Source organism: Tiliqua scincoides, chromosome 1 (genome assembly GCF_035046505.1).
Source record: "Tiliqua scincoides isolate rTilSci1 chromosome 1, rTilSci1.hap2, whole genome shotgun sequence".
Taxonomy (NCBI): Eukaryota; Metazoa; Chordata; class Lepidosauria; order Squamata; family Scincidae; genus Tiliqua; species Tiliqua scincoides.
Window position 1 is genome coordinate 104395510 of NC_089821.1, and position 19056 is coordinate 104414565.

Below are 19056 nucleotides of genomic sequence, written 5' to 3' on the forward strand. Positions count from 1 at the left end.
TGCCTGTGAGGTGTGTGCTGTATCCTGTGGTGGAGGGGCAGTCACTGGGACCTTCTCAAGGTATGGAAACACGTGTTCCCTTACCAAAGGGTTGCATTGTGGCTACACTGGAGCTGGAAAGTTGGATAGGATTGGGCTCTATGTGTTGCTAGTTAGCTTAGGTGCCTTAGGGCGCAATCCAAACCTGCGCTGGAGCAGGCAAACCAGGAAGGTTGCGTTGTATCCAGCACAGGTTCATTGGGTGCAGTGGCTCAGCCACAGGCAAGGGGAAGCTTTTCCCCTTACCCCTAAGTAAGGGCTGTGTGCCCCAATGGGTCTAGAAAAATTCAGTGGAAGAAGCCGTTCATTGCTTCTTGAAAAGCTATTAATTCAAGATTGGGATTGCCTTCTAAGGGAGGCTAAGTGTAAATGCTCCCCTTCTTATTTCAGAATTAAATTTCCCACTAAACTTTCTTTACCCATTTATTTTTATGCACTGACGGTTCCCAAGTTGAGGCATGCTTATATGATTGCACGACACAATGCTTTACCAACAAATAAAGGGTTGTTTTCAAAGGATCCCTCCTGAGCAGCATTATTGTGATTGTCCCTTAACTGAATTAGACACCCTGGTGCATATCTTTTTCTGATGCCCAAAATATACAGCAGGGAGAGATCGATTCTTAAAGAAATGGATACATACATTTTCTATGTTTTCGAACTCTTTAAGACTGAAATTACTGTTAAGTAGTCTTTGCAAAGAGTATGTTGTGGATATAGCCAAATTCTGTTTCTATGTGGTTTTAAACTCTGGTTTTAAGATTTTAAGATTTTAGATAAATAGGTGTATGGCTTTTGTGCTGATCAACCTAATAAATTTGAACTTGAAGTTAGCTTAGGTGTCTTAGGGTGCAATCCAAACCTGTGCTGGAGCAGGCAAGCCAGGAGGCTTACGCTGCATCCAACGCAGGTTTGTTGGGTGCAGTGGCTCAGCCACGGGCAAGGGGAAGCTCTTCCCCTTACTCCTAGGTAAGGGTTGTGCGCCCCAATGGGTCTCCTCAGACCAGCGCCACCTCTGGAGGTGGCACAAGTCCGAGGAGAGCAGAGCGGCTAGAAGCCGCTCCGTTCTCTCCGGGGACGGGGGTTGGGATCTGGCATAACCGCTGGGTCCCAGCCCCACCCCCGGCTCCCCACACACAAATCCCCGGGGCCGCCCACCCCCGCCCTCTCCCCGCCCTCCCCCCACCCAGAAAGAGCGCCGACAGAAGCAGCGGCATGGGAGCCGCCGCGGAGGCTTCTGCCTGCCTCCACTCGTCAGCACATCTGAATGCACTGATGCGGCTCCCAGCCACGGAGGTGCAAACATGCTTTACGGCACGTTTGCAATTCTCCTATGCCAGCCCAAGGGACTTGGGCTGACATAAGGCGCACTTTGGATTGCGCTCTTAGCCAACTTTGATCTCATTTCAGACCCACCTTTCAACTTCTTTTCTTTCCCCTCCAAAAGCGGCCACGGTTCTGATGGATGAGAGCACTTCATCAGCCACACCACCAGCTTTTGCATAAGCCTTTAATTCTCGACCAGTCAGCTTTGCCACAGCCTAGAAGCCCAATTTAATTGTTGTAAGTGCCAGAAAAGGAGAAAAAGGTTTTCTTCTTGGGATTTTACATCTAGTAAAACAAACTCCTTGCTTTCGCATTAGATCAGGGTGCCCAACCCTGGCCCTGGGGCCACTTGCGGCCCTCAAAGACTCCCAATCTGGCCCGCTGAGAGCCCCCAGTCTCCAATGAGCTCTGGCCCTCCAGAGACTTGTTGGCGCCCATGCTGGCCTGATGCAACTGCACTCAGCAGTTAACTCTTTTTTCCCGGCCCCTGACACAGTGTCAGAGAGATGATGTGGTCCTCCTGCCAAAAAGTTTGGACACCCCTGCATTAGATGATTTAGGGCCCAGTCCCATCCAATATTCCAGCACTGGTGCAGCCGCAATGCAGCCCCAAGGTAAGGGAACAAACACTCCCTTTGTGGGAGGCCTCTGTGACTGGAGGCCATCCACCACAGGATGCAGCGCATGCTGCATTGGCACAGCTGCACTGGCTCTGGAAAATTGGATAGGATTGGGCCCTTAAACTGTAAAAGGAACATTGACAACAGTATATTTTTTTGCTCATCAGCTTTTTCACAAGGTGAAGGAACTAGCAGGGCACTGTTTAGAAAATCTGAAATAAAGTCTTGATGTAGTTTTGTTTTGTTTTTAGCCCAGTAGTAAACCATTTGATTGAGCCCTGTGGTGGTGTCATGGTTTTCTGATATGGTTACTAGCTTCAGACTCTGACCTCACTCCTATATTACCTCAGACAATCCTACTTAAAGATGAATGACATTGTTCCTCACCAGGCCAATCATGCCAGCTCCAATCCCAATTAGCGGACTGACGGCAATAATAACCAAGGTCAGCTTCCAACCAGTGACAAATCCTAACAGGAATCCACAAATAAAGGTGGTGAAGCGCTGGATAAAGATCGCTACTTGATCAGCAATAGCATCATTTATTTTGCTAATGTCACTGTGGAGAACAAGAAAAGTTGAAGCAGCGGATACATTTGACTTGCAATTCAAAAATTTCTTTCTTACATTGGAGAAATCTTGATAAGGACGATTTGCTAGTTAGGTTTTTATTTATTCAGTCCTATGAGTCAGCCATTTTAACATTTGTCTAGGTAGCGGTTCCCAATCTCAGAGACGCCATGCCCCATCTCGTCCTTCACGGTGGGTCACAAGGTTCCTGGTGGTGCCGGGGAGAGTTCTTCTGAGTTGTGCCAAGCTGAATATCTAATTTACTAGTCTCCGTGGGTCTCAGAATGGCACACAGAAGCCTCTGAAAGCCACTTCCAGTTTCCACAGGCAAACCAGAAGCTGTCTCTGAAAACCAGAAGTGGCCTTCAGAGGCTTCTGTAGGTCATTCTGATGCCTAATAGAGTGGGTCACCTGCTGACATGACCCAGAAGAAGCCTCCAGGGTTGCCCAATGCTTCTGGAATGGCTCAGACTTGGATCTATTTGGATGCGGGGAGGAGGGAAGACGGCCCAGCCCACAATCCACCTTGCATGGGTTTGTGACCAACCAGTGGGTTGCAACCCATCCTTTGGGAAAGGCTACTCTAGAGTATGCAAGAATTTTAGGCTCAGGCCTGGCTATGGGTGTACCCTTCCTCTCCAGGATTTTACTTAACACCAAATCTATCTTTGTATTTCTCCCTCTCTCTACTTCTCCCTATGTTTCGGCAGAATTGGTTTTCCTGAGCTACAACTATTCCACTGAATAAGGAAGATGCAAAGCAAACATTTGCACAGGTGCTTAGCAAAAACATACACTATTTTGTATGCACACTTTTCCACTATTGCCAGTCAGTGGCGCCACTAGGGGGTGCAAACTGCATGGGGTGACACGCACAGGGGAGTGACACCACTATTGGCCAAAATTTTTGCCATCTTAGTATTTTCAAATAATACCATCATGTTATCATTGGATGCCTATTTTCATGCAGAATGAAATGGAACAAACCATATTGGAATACCTCTAATCTATCAAACGTTATAGCCAAAATTCCAGCATGCGGCAGGGCAATGGTGTGTCACCACGCCCACTACCCAGGGCATTGCCCTGCCTACTGCATGGGAGGAGGTCCACTGTGGGGATGATGCCTTTGGCTTCCTGCACTGGGTAATGCAAACCCTAGTGACACCACTGCTGCCAGACTGTGGAAAATGGAAAAACCATTGACCAGATAGTTGAGTAATCTTAGATGTTTTTGGCTGACCTAGAAAAAAAAAAACCTAAATAACACCCTCCCCCCCCCCCCCACACACATCTTATTATGTGTTTTGATTCTTTTCCCCAAGGCTTCTGGCTGCCTCCGCCCATAATAAGCATTGAAGTCTCTGCTATCATGCTTATATACATATGGTAGTCTTTGACTTTTGAACACATATACAACGGTAATAGGCAGAAAATTGGAAAGTGATAGGACGTTTCAAGCAGAAGCTCCATTATCTGCTCCCTCCGATATCTGCTTTTAGCAGCCACTGAACCTGCCTAATAAGATGTTTGGCCTTAAAAGTGGCTTTGCCGCAGGGCCCCCAACCTGGCTGGCGCTATTGAGAGTCAGACCCCAGTTCCGACTCTTGTGGGTATAACTGATAGTAGCAGTTGTTCCCCGTGGCCTTATACAGCCTGTTTGCTGGCATGCAGTGTTGTCAGAATGTGCAGGCATGCACTATCATGAATGGATGTCCCACAGTACTCACTCAGAAATGCGTGTATTGAGTTCTCCCACTGAGGTACAATCAAACCAGCCGATATCCATCCTCATCACTTTCCTGAAATAGGCTTTTCTGATTTTCTGTGTTTGTCGAGCAGCCGCCATAACCCATAAGCAAATCTGGGAAGAAAATAGCAGGCAGTGAGAGAAAGTCGCAATTACAAGAAAAACATTCGGCCAACTGCTAAAATATAATGAAGGACCTGGCAGCTCAATCAGCTGAATGGGAAATCTCCCATTATATTAGGCATTGATTTTGTGCCTTCCCTTTAATCAAAACAAAACAAAACCCAGTGTGTGCTTTATAAACTGATTCATATACCTTCCTCCATTACAGTGGCATCACTAAGGTTCACGTCACCCGCTGTGGGAAGCCAGCGCATCACCCCCCTGCAGTGGGCGGGGCAACACTCTAGGTAGGTGGCGTGGTGATATACCATCACCCCGCCCCCACTGGTTTTTTTGGCTGTATCTTTTAATAGAATAAAGATATTTCAATGTAGTTTGTTTCATCGCATTCTGCATGAAATTACACATTGATTTATATATAACATGATGGTATTATTCCTCCAAACTCTGATTTTAGCGATTTTGGTCACTAGTGGTGTCACCTCCCCCCCGGGTGTCAACTTACTAACACCTTATTGGAACAGTTCTCAAACTTTTAGCACTGGGACCCACTTCTTAGAATGACAATCTGTCCAGGACCCATCGTAAAGCAAATTAAAATAAATAATTATAACTAAATTAAAGTAAAATCAATAAATAAGGGAAAGCCAGCCCTGTACCACCAAGTGAATTTTCTCTGTAGCCTGCCTGCAATAACACCCCCCCAAAAAGAATCAGTAAGATTTTCACCCCTACCCAGTACCCAGTTCAATTTAAGTTCTTATATTTCAAGCATATCACTATCAGGACCCACCTGGTTTTGCAAGTCTAAGAGCCCAATCCTATGCTTGTCTACTCAAAAGTAAGTACCATTATAGTCAGTGGGGCTCCCAGGAAAGTGTGGATAGGATTGCAGCCTAAAACAGAATAAAATTTCACCTTACCCTGTCAAGCCTGTTTCATTCTTTTTATTGGGGGGGGGCTGCCTTCTGGAGCATTTGTTGAGCTCCAGTTGCATCAAATCAGGACCATTCTGGTGGCCTCACATTTCCCTTTGCCTGACCTTCCCAGGAGCCAAGGCACCTTTACTTGTGAGTAAACATGACCATGTGGCTTAGTTTTGCTTTCCGTAGGGCTCAATACATTCACCAGCTTGGAGGGAGGGACCTCCGTCTCAAGTGTTTTTGGGGGGCTATATTCATTGGATCAGGACCATTCTGGTGTTGTTGGATTCCTCTCAGCCTGCCCTTTCAGAAGGACTAAGGCATGTTCACCTACTCACGAGTAAACGCGTGATACCCCTTGGTTTCTCTTTCCATTGGGCTCCATGCATTTTTTGTTTTCTGGTTTTTTGCCAATAACTTTTGATAGAAAGGAGATATTTCACTCTTGTTTTTTGCATTGCATTCTGCTCGAAATTCCACATCCAACAGTATATAACATGATGGTATTACTCCTAACCAGCATGATTTTAGCGCGTCACCCTCCCAGTGCGCGTCACCCCCCTCTTGCACGTCACCCGGTGCGGCCCGCACCCCCCGCATCTCCTAGCGACGCCACTGCTCCGTTATACTACTTACACTCAACATTAGTGTAATTACTTAGTTATAATCCAGAACAAACTACATGAGGATCCTTATGCACAGCTAGTGGTAGTCAAGTAATGCATTCATTATCTTACTCCTACCTTGAATTTGATACCTCTGTAATTCCCAAACTTTCTACTTCTGATGGAATGTTCTTATCATATCAAATTGTGTGCCAAGGCAGTGCGACACATAGCACTCGTCAGCAGTGTTTTAAGTGCACAAACACCGTTCATGTGTGACCGTGTCCAGGATTTTTGAGCCTCCTCCTGTTAACTCAAAATGCACCTCAGAACACCTCCAGCATGCTTCTGTTGCTGCACTTTGCAGTAACAAACTAGTTTTGGGGTCATTTGTCTGCCATTAGTGATGCTGTGGAACCCCCAACAAACTTCTGAAGAACCCCACCGCTCCTCAGAACCCAGTTTGAAAAAAACTGTAAGATTTAAGGGCACGTTTGCACACCATCCATGAGTTTCAGTGCAACATGTAATGGGCCATTGAAGACCATTTACAGCCACATATCTACCCCATTCTGTGTAGGATAATGGCCTGCATGGACATATTTGTGCAGAGGGGTGTCCAGGAGATCTCTTATAGCAGGAGGGGTGATGTCATCAGCAAGCACTCACAGGCAGTTGTAACAATTAATGCTTGTTTTGACATAAGAACCTCTTTGGGCCTAATCCTATCCAACTTTCCAGTTCTGATGAAGCCAGGCCAATGGGGCATACACCGCATCCTGCGGGGCGGGGGGCAATCATTGAGGCCTCCTCAAAATATGGAAATGTTTGCTCCCTTACCTCGGGGCTGCATTGCAGCTGCATCAGTGCTGGAAAGTTGATTAGGCTTTGGCCCTTTGTTCTCATAAGCCAAATGTGATGAGAAAGGTCTCTATGGTATAGAAAGCATTGCTCAAATGCTCATTTCCAAATTAATTATTATGAAAGGATCTTGATTGGTCGTATGACATACAAGAACCTCTGCAATGCTAATAATTATATTATTTTCTATTCTGGACGACTGTATGGGGAAGAAGATACTGACCTGGATGTATCCAAGGACAAGCACGGCACACCCAATTCCAGCATAGTAACTTGCAAAAAGGCCCATTTGCTCTTCTATATCCAGCAACCTATGTAAAAAAGAAAAGAAAAGAAAGAATTAAGCAGTATTGTAACAAATTCACAAAAGTCAATTGACTTGAATGCTTGTTTTAGTTGTACACTAAGAAGACATCCTGCATGCCTTTAGACAAATTATTTAATAATTGACCACAAACATTTCTGACCTTGGGGAATCAGTCCATCTTATGTCCAAATGTGTGAACTGAATCTGCCGATTTTTAAACCTCAGAACTAATGGAGCCACCAATACAACTAGCTGTGCCTATTCCCACATTAGTTCTTTTGCTCAATTAAAATTTAGACTTCTCTCATTTGCTGTAACGACAAAGGTTACAAATACAGTTTCACATGCTTAAGCTCATTGATTTCAGTGGGACAATCATGAATAACTATGACTATAGTCTGACTTGTAAAATCAATTGTGCAGGCTCCTATACAGTCAATGTCATTCAATAGGGCATTGAGGAACTTAAATGACTTGCTCACTTACCCACAAGATATTGATGCATTGTTTTCACGTCCGTGAACGGAACTGTTGAGCCACACTATAGTGTTATTCACACATGTCTTGTTTGGGTCTCTAAGCTCCTGTTTCTCAATGTCATATTCAATAAATGTGTCTGTCATTAACCCAAAGACAAGAAGCATGGCTGGCTGGGCTGCTCCATGAAGAATGGCACAGATGCTACCCAAAACCATCATCAGTGTCTCAGACGAAGAAGCAAATTTAAACTGCAAGGAAAATGTGTAAAAAGGATTCATAAGTAACTTTTGCATCATTTTTTGAGCACTGATGACCATTATGCTTACTAAAAATGTAGTACTAGGCTCCGCCATCTCTTTCTGGGTATTTTTGCTATGTGAGATGTTATGTCTACATATAGGCTGCTGAACCTGACCTTTTGAATGACTTTATCACAGTGGATCAATATAAGAAAACAATCAGTACTTGGGAAAAAGATGGGCAGCCCAATTCTAACCTGTGCTGGCACAACCAGGTCACATGGCCTGCACTGTATCCAGTGCAGGTTAGGAGATGGCTGGAGGTCTCCTTGGACTAAAGGGATATTTTTGCCCTTGCCTGCCAAGTCATGCCCCAGCCTGCCCTATGGACTGTTTGGATCTCATCTAGCTATTTAGACGGTGGAAGTCTGAGCAGCCCAATTTAATACCAGCAGGCCTGAAGTATTGGGATACAATTCTGCCCTGTCCTGGCCTGAGCCACTCCCCAGTCCACCCTCCTCAACCCCCTTCCCACCTCTGAACCACCCTTCCACTGCCACTCAGCATCAATTTTACCTCCTCCATTGGCCATCAAGCTGGATGCAGTGTTGGTGAAGTGACACAGGCTGCTCTGCCAGCACTGCTTACTCACCTAGTGAATGCAATGTGCCTTACGGCACTTTGTGACACCTTCCACTGGGACAGCTGCACCAGCAGAGTTCCAAGTTAGGATTGTGCAGTGAAGTTTTTAATCTCAGAAGGTTATATGAATAACAGCAACACAGTGAATTTGCCAGAATAGTTCAGTACAGGGAGCTAAAGAATAACACTGTATGTGAGAAATACTGAAAGCCAACAACTTTATTACCAGCTCAAAGAAGCCAACTCGAATGTCATCCTTTTTCTTCTTTGATGTCCTTCAAAGAAAGCAAATGGTATGGAATTATAAGGCCACATTTTTCTGTCTCAGATATGCCTTGCTTGTTCTTGAGGGCTGAACCTCTTCACAGAATTCAAGATTAACAGGGACTAAAATAATAAGATATGGCAAACTTTGAAGCTCAAGGGCCACATTGGGATATGGAAATTGTATGGGCAGCCATAAAGCACAGTTGTTATTTCTGCCATAACTTTGATTCTAGGTCTATAAAAATATTTGGCATTCCATTCTTTTCGTTCTTTCTTTCTTTTTTTTACATTCACTGTCTACTCATTTTTGAGCTGTAAAGAACAGTAGGAAGTTATCCCCCCTGCCACCCCGTTTATGGCTTGTTCTTTCAGACCTGTACCACTATCACACTGGACCGAAGCTTGTTTATGCTCAGTCCAGCATGTTGGTTGGTGTGTGCTTGTGCCCTTCTTCCATGCACATGTACACACCAACATTGAGACTGAAATGTAGGCCACTACATTTGGGTGGGCAGTGCTAATGCTTGTATGACTGTGCACGGATGAAAGATGTGAGGGTTGAATTGTTAGCCATGGATAGTGAATAGTCAGTAGGCCACACTGGAGGCTCTTGCAGGCTGGATGTGAATCCTAAGTCTTACTTTGCCCACCTCTGGATTAAAGACAGCTTCATCCAACCATCATCGGTTTCTGCTCAACACAGACTAATTCCAGTCAAATGGTCAAACTACTGCATTTTGTGGTTCTTGTGGTTTGCTTTTTGCTTTCATTTTTTAGCTCTTGCGGTTGCAATCCTAAGAAGTGCAGTCTGGGAAGGAGGAAGTGAGGGAGAAGGACATTGACCAAACAGCAGAAGGGATCTGGGTTCTTGGAGTGATGAAACAAGTTGATGCAAAGGATTGACTGACTATCAGTTAAAGCACCCTGAAGCAGTTCAAGCAGTGATTTGTTACTGCTGAAATTGGACCATCTTCTTTTGCCTGGCAAAATTACTTGCATGCAGCCTTCAAAGGCCTTATACGTTCTTATGTGAGTGATTTAGGGCACAATCCTAACAAGGTCTATTCAGCCTATTTTGTTCAATGGGGCTTACTCTCAGGAAAGTGTGGTTAGGATTGCAGCCTTATATTGACAAAATATTTCCATATACACACCTATGAGAATCCATGTTGTCCTGCCAAGGGATGGGCAGCCCAATCTTATCCTGTGCTGAAACAGACAGGCCAGCACAGGGTAGGAAATGGATCCTGCGCAACTCAGAGTTGCCAGGCTGCTTGGGAGGTTAATGGTTGGCAACCTTGGGAGGTTAGGATATGGCCTAAGTGCTGGAGGCCAATCCCACCCACCCCCAGGCCCAGTCCACCCACCGGTCTGCACTTCCCCCACCTTCCCCATGTTCCAAAATGCCCCCGTTAGGCCTTCCCACCACCCTTTCCTACCCCAGCACCAATCTCTCCAGGCCAGCACAAACCTACCTTGTCCAGGCGGCACAGGGATGGGATATAGTGAAAACAGGCTGGCGCACATCCTTACGTCAGCATGGCCTGCTCCCAAGTCACCGCAAACATGCTTTATGGCACATTTGCAACACTCAGGAGCTCGCTGTGCCAGCGTAAGGTGAGTATTGGCTTGTGCTCTAAGAAAGATTGCCTTGTGCTTGAGTAGAAAGCAGGGAAGTAATGTAAGCCCACTGAACACCTGGCAGGGTGATACAGGTGACTGGCTTGCCAAATGGTTATAGGCACACGAGAGTAATCGCTGGTTTATATTCACCCAGATAAGGGTAGTAGATGGTGGAAGATGGCTGGCATAAAGCGGTCTTTGCAAAGAAGCAGCTGGTTTATAAAACTGGGTTAGTGCCAGCAGCAGAAGCTGGTATCTTCAGTTACTGGGCAGACAGGCATTTACAGCAGCAGGTTGTTGTTTTAATATAATACCTCCATGCATTCAATATCCATGTGGTGGGAGGAGAGCAAAAGTGCACCAGCAAGCCTCACCCCTGAAGCCCCCTTCCCAAGCATGCTGCATTCGTCCACAACAGCAAATGCTGCATCCATGAAGCAATGGGAACTCTCACTGAGATGAGACGGTCTCTTAAATATCTTGGTCATCAGCCACTTTGAAGGCAATAGCCAGCACTCTGAATTGAGCCTGGGAATGAAAGAGTGATAGTTTGCATAATGTGTGACGTACAGATTGTTGGAGTGGCCTGTCAGAATTTCTTGTGCTGTTTATGTCGCTGTTCTTGCTGTAGCAGTAGCTGATTTTTTCTGGGTAAAGACTGACTGTTCTCAGCAATTATGCTGCTACTGAAGAAAGCAATTGAACTTACTTGTCCCCCTTTGTGTCATTTTTTGAAGAGTTCTCCTCTTTTGTGTAGAAATACCTGTAAAAGGCAAGATTTTACATGTGAGCTTTCTTACTGTGTCTGATTTTATACACTGCCAATCACATCTATTTTATCTTTAAAACACACCTCATCTTGGGGCTTTGTTACGTCTCCGATTGGTATGAAAACATGACAAATATCGAAATAGAAATTATTTATCTGAGAATATTTGAAATACATGAGCTTGATTTGAAGGCTTTAAATATGCTTAAAAGATGTTTTGGTAAGGTTGGATTGCAGAATAAGCACAAGGATAAGTGAAATGGAACCAGGTGCATTTTTCATACCCTCTTCCTAAGCACCTGCTCTTGCCTCTCCGTCCCCACCCCACTGCTCCTCTTACTCTTTTTTCAGCTTGATTTCAAATGCAGATTCTTGGAAGTATATTTCATTGATTTCAGTGTAGCTTCATTTGAGGTAAGGGTGTTTGGAATCAAAGCCCTAGTTCTAGCCTGCTTATTTTGTCAGGCGGCAGGAGGAAGAGGCACATTCCTTAACTGTTTTTGTTAACACAGCTGAGACAGCTCTGGCCTTTCCAAGTACTTTATTATAACTAAGGCCCCAATCCTATCCTTTTCTTCCCACACCAATGCAGCTGCACCAACAGACTGCACAGTGCATCCCGTGGGATGGGGAATCCCAGAGGTCTCCTCTGGGTAAGGGAACATTTGTTCCCTTACCTGAGGGTAAGCCTCCAGCACTGAAATGGGGTAACTTGGACCTGCATCAGCAATTTTGCTGGTGCAAGTCAGAGTCAATCTGAGAAGATGGATCAAGGTTTGGAAGGGAGATAGGATATTGGTGGCAACCCTTCCGCTGATACCCCTGCATTCCAACCCTCATTCTGCCCTCCGTTCCACCCTGTCTTCTTCTTACCCTTATTCTGCCCAGACCGGCACAGGGGGTGGGAGGGAGGAATGGAGGCGGGGAGGGGGTGTTCTGGGGGGGGGGAAGGCAGCTCAGGGACGGACTGAGTCCAGGAGGTGGGTGGGACTGGCAGTGGGTGGGACTGTGGCAGTGCAGGCTGGATCCAATTCCCAGCACCGGCCCAAGTGGCATTACTCAGGCTGCTTGGATTTGCCTGAGTAGCCCCATAGGGCTGCCTGGGTTGTTTCTTGGGGTAAGGGGAAGGAAATTCCCTTACTCTGAGTTGCACCCAGCCTACACCAAACCCACGCCGGATACAGTGCAGGCCAGTCGGCCTATCCATTCCAGCGCAGGTTAGGATTGCACCCTAATTCTGTTTTCATATTATATCTCAGCAATACATCCAATTCTTGAATCTCCTATTTGATATTCTATTTTGTAATTATTACCGCTCAAAATACATTTTGATTGATTAATTGTCAGTCAAACAATCAGTAACATATTTTGAAGAAAGGAAACAGAAGAGAAAATTTATCTTTATACCATGCCATGGAGGCTGTAAATAGACACAACTTACCTTGTAAAGGGAACGTTTGAAATTATGCCATTTTTCTCTTTTTTAAAATTTTACTAGTTATTGTGATGTGTTCTAAACTTTTGTTGAATTGACATCACTTTAACATTATATAACAATGTTTGTTATTATTACAGTTAACAAACTATAATATTATAGTTTAGGAAATTACAGTGCCTGGCTGCAGTTTAAGAGTCATAAATGCATCATCAAATGACAAAATATAGAAAGGAAACCACATATTAAGCATGTAATGAATAGAACATCTGCATTACTTACCCTGGTTTGCTGATGCCATTAGCTGTTGGGAAATAGGAGTTGGGAAATAAGTACATTGTGTTATTAAGTGTCCATGGAAATAAATACATGCACAGTATACGCACTCCTTTAGCATGCAGTGCAGAAGCAATTGGGTAAGCATTCTTGCAGAGCTGTGTACATAACTCTGGGCAAGATCTGAATATGGTTTGTATTTGGATGATTAAAATTTTAGATTAGAACCCCCAAAACAGTTCCAAAAACAGATTCAGGATGGAAATTCCAAAGCTTAGAGGTTGAATACATGCCCTCCATCCAGTGGCGTAGCTAATGAACATGTAGCCTGGTGCCGAGCTCAAAATGATGCCCTGGAAGTGATGTCACAACCAGAAGTGACGTCACAGTCAGGCTTTTTAAAAAGTGCAAATTGGGGGGAAACCTGCCTCCTCCCCCCAGCAGTTCACCACCCACTTGATCTGCCTCCTCTCCCCAGCCAGTGGCATAGCTAAAACATCTATATGCTACCTAGGATCAAAGAAGATTTTGTAGCCCCCCTCCACGACAAAATCAAATTTAGTTAAGTAAACAAATAAAAAGTGTTCCCCTTATTGGTTAGAGACACTGTGTTGGGATGAAGAGGGATGGTTATTCTCCCCCTGCTAAATATAAGAGGAGGACCACTTGAAAAAGTGCATTTTTACCATTTAGCAGGAGTAGCTGTGTTATGATACATGGAAATGACAGCCTTCGTGGTTCCATGCTGCCTCTCATCATCTCAACATCTCATTGGCTCTCAGAACAATCAGTCTCATGCATTAGTTCTGAGTTTTTAAAAATCCACTTTTTGTTCCATAAGGCAGCTGCGTTTTTGTTTTCTGGTTAATTGGCCATAACTTTTGATAGAATACAGATATTCAAATGGGGTTTGTTTCATTGCATTCTACTTTAAATTACCTTTCCAATGATATATAACATGATGGTATTATTCATACATACCAAATTTTTTCACAATTTTGGCCACTGGTGTCAAGCTGAGCTTGTTGCCCAGTGCAACTGCTATCCCTTGCACCCCCTTAGCTACGCTACCGCCTCCATCTCTACCTGGTATCCCACCACTCACTCACCGCCAAGATCCCTGGTAATGTGGATGGGAAGGATCAGTGCTTTAACTCTATAGAAGGAGCTTATCATTCGGTTCCCCCATGCCACGTCACCCATTTGTTGCTGCTTGCGGAGCCGTGTTGCTGTCAGCCCTTTCAGAACTATGTGAACCAAAGGTCTGACTATATCAGACCTTTGGCACATATATTCAGCACAGTGAATATGCCATGTATGTATTACCAATATACTGAAATGAGAACTATACAAAAACCATTATGCAAAACTGGGGGCAGTACGTGAGTCCTTTGCCTAAAACCCCAAAATTTCAAATCCCACTGTGTTCTATGTAGTTTAGTCCCTAGCAAGTGTGTTTATAGTTGCGGCTCTGAGCCCATTCCTTGTACACAACTCTATTGTTGAGTTATTTATTTTCATTATATTTATAGCCTACTATTGAACTAGTCCCTTGTCTCTCCATCTGTCCTTGACTCTTTGTCTGCCCCTTCTTTGCTCCCCCCTTCCCTCGGTTCCTCCCTCCCTCCCTCTGCTTAAATCCTCCTGCCACCATTGACCCCACCCTGTCCTGAGAACACCGTCAGCTGAGTGATGACATCATCACCACCAGGCAGGAGATCAGGCAGCCCCATCTTTTTGTGGCTCCATGTGGTGCTGCCAGCTCACCCTTGGACAGGTGACTGAGCAGAGAGAAGCATGACTTCACTTTAATTCACTGATATGCACATCTTTCCGTTGCAAAGCCAGGGTGATTGGATAAAATGCTGTCAGTCTTCTTTTTATGTTACACCTGTTTTTACCTTTACAGTATATTGATAAAAGTACTGTGAATTTCTTTGTCGGAACTCTCTGCACCTTCCATCACTGGAATTTAGTTCCCAGAGATTCCTAGGGAAAGGGAATGACTGTTAAATCAGTTTAAGTATGGATGATGGATGGTTGGCAACCTTCAGCCTCGAAAGACTATGGTATAAGCCTACAGCACCCAGCATGTCTCCCATCCAAGTACTAACCAGGCCTGACCCTGCTTAGCTTCCGAGATCAGACAAGATCGGGCATGTGCAGAGTAACAGGATGTGTCCTGTTCATGGGTGGCACTGAGTTGGTCAGGTTGGGCACTGATTGAGGGCCCACATGGCTGCCTCCAAGTTCACCGCTTGGGAAAATTTGTTACTCTGTACAACAAATGCCTTGGAATGAAGCAAATGTATGTTCAGCTACTTCCACCTAAAATCTGGCATAGACCAAAACCCTGTGCAGGGAACGTAGTGTAAACAATGAGTGTACGTGCCTACAGGAAAGGTGTCGGCAACTTGCTGATAAACTGCCGAAGGCCGTGTATTGACTGTGCTACTTTGATGAGAACAGAGGAAAAGCAAAAATATCTGGTGAACCATATTCCTAGTGAACCCTGGTGAGCAGGTAATATGACAAGGAATTGCAACCATTTATTGGGATCGTTTCTTTGGCCTTGAAATAAAGCAAACTTTCCAAGACAAACACGTCTGTGACGACTTGAACCATTGTGTATGGGATAGGTTAACAGGCACATGTGCAAGCCAAGAAATGTCAAAATGCAAAACTTCTTACGTGATCCGTCTGACTCAAAGGCATAGTTGTCTTCTCCAATTTTCTTAATACTGCACAAAGTAACTGGTTCAGGCATGATATGCTTCTTTAATCATCTACAAAATTGCAAACATTGTAACTGTCATCGTGTCTTTTTGAACCAAAATCAAAAAACATTTTTATTGGTATGATTTCCCTGAACCAAACAGTTTTTCCTGTACAGGTCAGTGAGTAGCTCATTGTCTGTCTGTACTATATTTATGTAAAATATTTAATATTTAATAAATAATTAATATTTAATTAAATACATATTTAATGCTTGACAATTTCCAGGGCAGCTCACAATTATTATTTAAACAGTACAAAAATGAATAAGAAAGATAGCTAAAATAGCAAAGCAGTCAACAGGATAAATCTATTCATAGATAAATTATTTACAATTAAAGTATATGAGTAAATAAAAAGATCTGATGCCAGAAAAATATAAGAGATGACTCCAGGTGAGCTTCCTTGGGAGTATCATTCCACCTATGGGACACCACAACTGAGAAGGCCCTTTCTCCGTTCGCCATGCTCCCCTTTTGAAATTATTAAAACATTTAATTTAAAAATGTCGATGCTATGGTGTGTAAAATCAATATATGCTATGCATATAGTATTTATGCTTCCAGATTCACATTTTTAGGATGCTGCAGGTTTCATTGTGGTAAAGAATTGCTTGGTTCTCTCCAGATTCTATCACAGTGACGTGATTAGACACCTGAATCAGCAGCTAGCTGTTGTCTTGCAATGGGACCGTACACACATTTACATCCATTCTGGCTCCTTATAAGTCACCCAGCAAGTCACGAACGTACAGAAACATGCATGTAAACCAAGAAAGATCATCCATCACTTCTGCATGATTGGCGGTTTGTCACCCCAGGCAACAAGACTCCCATCACTGAGTTTTATGTTAATAGTCCCTTTGAGCATTCATCCCAAGTGCAAGGTGGAATGGTGTAAGACTTATGGTAAGTACAAATGTAGCCCGTTATAAAAATATTTCAGATGAAAAAGTCACAAATTGAAGCTAATTTTTAAATATAATTCACTATAAGATATGATGAAAACGGCTCCTCCCCCATTTATTTATTTATTTATTTGTTTGTTTTCCCACCCTGTGCGGTAGCTGAGGCTGAGAGAGAGGGGAACTGGCCCAAGGTGATTCCGAAAGCCTGATGGCCGAGGGGGATTTGAACCTGGATCTTTCAGGTCTCCCGAACCAACTTCCATGAACTAACTATCTTAGTTTGGACATGATGATGATTATGAAGATACTCTGCATTCAGAGAAGTGTGTCTGAATCAAATACCTGTAAGTGCAACTCCCTCCTTTCCTGAGCAGTGAGACAGCACTGCCTGGGTTTGGCTTTCCTTGAAGGGGGGGGGGGGAGAGAGAAACTGCCTTATAGCATTTTCTTTCTAACATTTACTTTGTTTAAAAAGGATAGCTGTGTAGAGGTAAGCTGTGTGTGCCCTCCTACCAGGTTGCAAATCTCCTGCCTCACATCAGATTTGTATAAAGGCCTCACATCTCGAAGTTCTTGTAACTCTGCTCATTCCCTCTCTCTCTGCCTGTCTTTCCAGGAATGAATTGCAGACACTCCTGACACCAGCTCCTCAACTTATCCTGGTTGAAAGGGCAATCACCTTCTTATAGAAGAACATAAGAAGAGCCCCGCTGGATCAGGCCCTAGGCCCATTTAGTCCAGCTTCCTGTATCTCACAGTGTCCCACCAACTGCTTCAGGGAGCACACAAGATAGCAAGACACAACTTGCATCCTGGTGCCCTCCCCTGCATCTGGCATTCTGAAGTAGTCCAAGTTCTGATCCCCTTCCCCATTCCAGGCATTCCAGAGAGGTCTCTAATAGGCACAGCAGGTGAGTTAACAATTAAACCCCACAGAGAAAATGTACTGACTTTTACCTTCTTTGGGAGAACCTCAGACCCTGATGAGGCATAGCTTTATGGCAAACACCTCAGAGCACTGCAACATCAAAGGCTGGTTGGCAACCTTCAGTCTCGAAAGACTATGATATAAGCCTACAGCACCCAGGATTCCCAGGTGGTCTCCCATCCAAGTACTAACCAGGCCTGATGCTGCTTAGCTTCCAAGATCAGATGAGATCTGGCATGCACAGGGTAACAGTTGCTGTAATATCAAAGGCTGGAGCATTAGCAAGGAAAAAAGCCAGTCTGGGCAAAGAGGTATCTTTTTAATTGGTGTCCTCTTATTTGGCAAGAAGAGAGCAACTGTCCCTCTTCATTCCAACATGGTGTCTTTTCCAGTGGCTGCTGCTGATGTCTCTTCTGTACCTTTTTTTTTTGTGAGCCCTTTGGAGTCAGGGATTTATTTTACTACATAAATCACTTTGTGAGCTACTCTTGCTGAAAAGCGGTATATAAATTCTTAATAATATTACCATTAATCTTGTTCTGACTCACAAATATGTCCTCCCCAAAAATAATACAGACAGCATTGTCAACTTGTGATCTCAAAAATACTGCTCACCCATGTCATCATGGGGAGGTGCAGCTGGGGTGGAGGAGTAGCAGGAGCCTGGCAGGATCTGATGAACGGGGGCGGGGGGGGGGATGACAGCTGGCATAAGAGTGTCATAGAATCTGACAGGACAGCATGTAAGATCAACAGTAGCACATCTGTATATACCTGACTCTGAAGTTTACAGGCCCCTCCCCCCCAATATTCTTATCTGGGGGGATTTGATCTGCCCTATTTTGCACAGCCTTTTCTTTGCTTAGCTATATTTTTTGATACGCTGGTGACATGGCTTTTATAAATATGTACAGCCAGTGTGTAACAGAGCGTTGGGACTTGGAGCAGGGAGACCTGGGTTCAAATAGCTTCTTGGCCAAGTTACATAGGTGACAGGAAAGTTGGTTAGGATTGCGCCCTCAAATAGTTGGGCAGTGCGACCATGTAGAACACCTTGCACTCCTTGGAAAATGGGTGCGATATAAAGTAAATATCTTAACAAATCCCCTTCCCCTTAACAAGTGCCAAAGGCTTGTATTCCAATCCAGTCATCAGAAGAAGATCCCTTGTAACCCAAAACAAACAGGTTGTAACAAATGGAGTGATTACATAACTAGGAAATTGCTTTTATAAGTCCTCAGGGAAAGTTTAAATATCCCCTGAGGAAGTGTAGTAAGAGATATTCTTCTTAATGCTTCTTCAGGATCTATTTCCAGACAGTTTGTCTATTGTAACAGAAATAACAAAGATTCATGTGGCACCTTCAAGGCTGACACATTAAGGATGCAATGCAAACCTGAACTTGGGTCGATGCAAGTCCCTTGCGCCGGCCCGGGAGTGTTGCAAAAGTGCCGTAAAGCACTTTTGTGCCACTCAAAGGGCAGATAGGCTGGTGCAGGGATGTGCACTGGCCTTCCTGTGCCACCTCAGGCCCTAGGGAGAAAGTGAGTTGCGCTGCTGAGCTCAGCCTATGCAGGGGTCTGGAGGAGCA

At 44.4% G+C, this 19056-nt stretch overlaps 1 protein-coding gene across 1 annotated transcript in view; it reads right to left on the reverse strand.

The window, feature by feature from the left end:
- ABCB11 (ATP binding cassette subfamily B member 11) overlaps nt 1-15622 on the reverse strand; it is a 51667-nt gene extending 36045 nt beyond the window's left edge. Inside the window, exons 1-8 of the mRNA XM_066634715.1 lie at nt 15540-15622; nt 9047-9064; nt 8712-8760; nt 7611-7852; nt 7041-7128; nt 4286-4419; nt 2373-2544; nt 1456-1580 (exon numbers count right to left, since the gene is read on the reverse strand). Of these exons, the coding sequence (XP_066490812.1) occupies nt 1456-1580; nt 2373-2544; nt 4286-4419; nt 7041-7128; nt 7611-7852; nt 8712-8760; nt 9047-9064; nt 15540-15622 (911 nt within the window). The remainder of the gene's footprint in view (nt 1-1455; nt 1581-2372; nt 2545-4285; nt 4420-7040; nt 7129-7610; nt 7853-8711; nt 8761-9046; nt 9065-15539) is intronic.
- Between the last annotated feature and the right edge of the window lie 3434 nt (nt 15623-19056).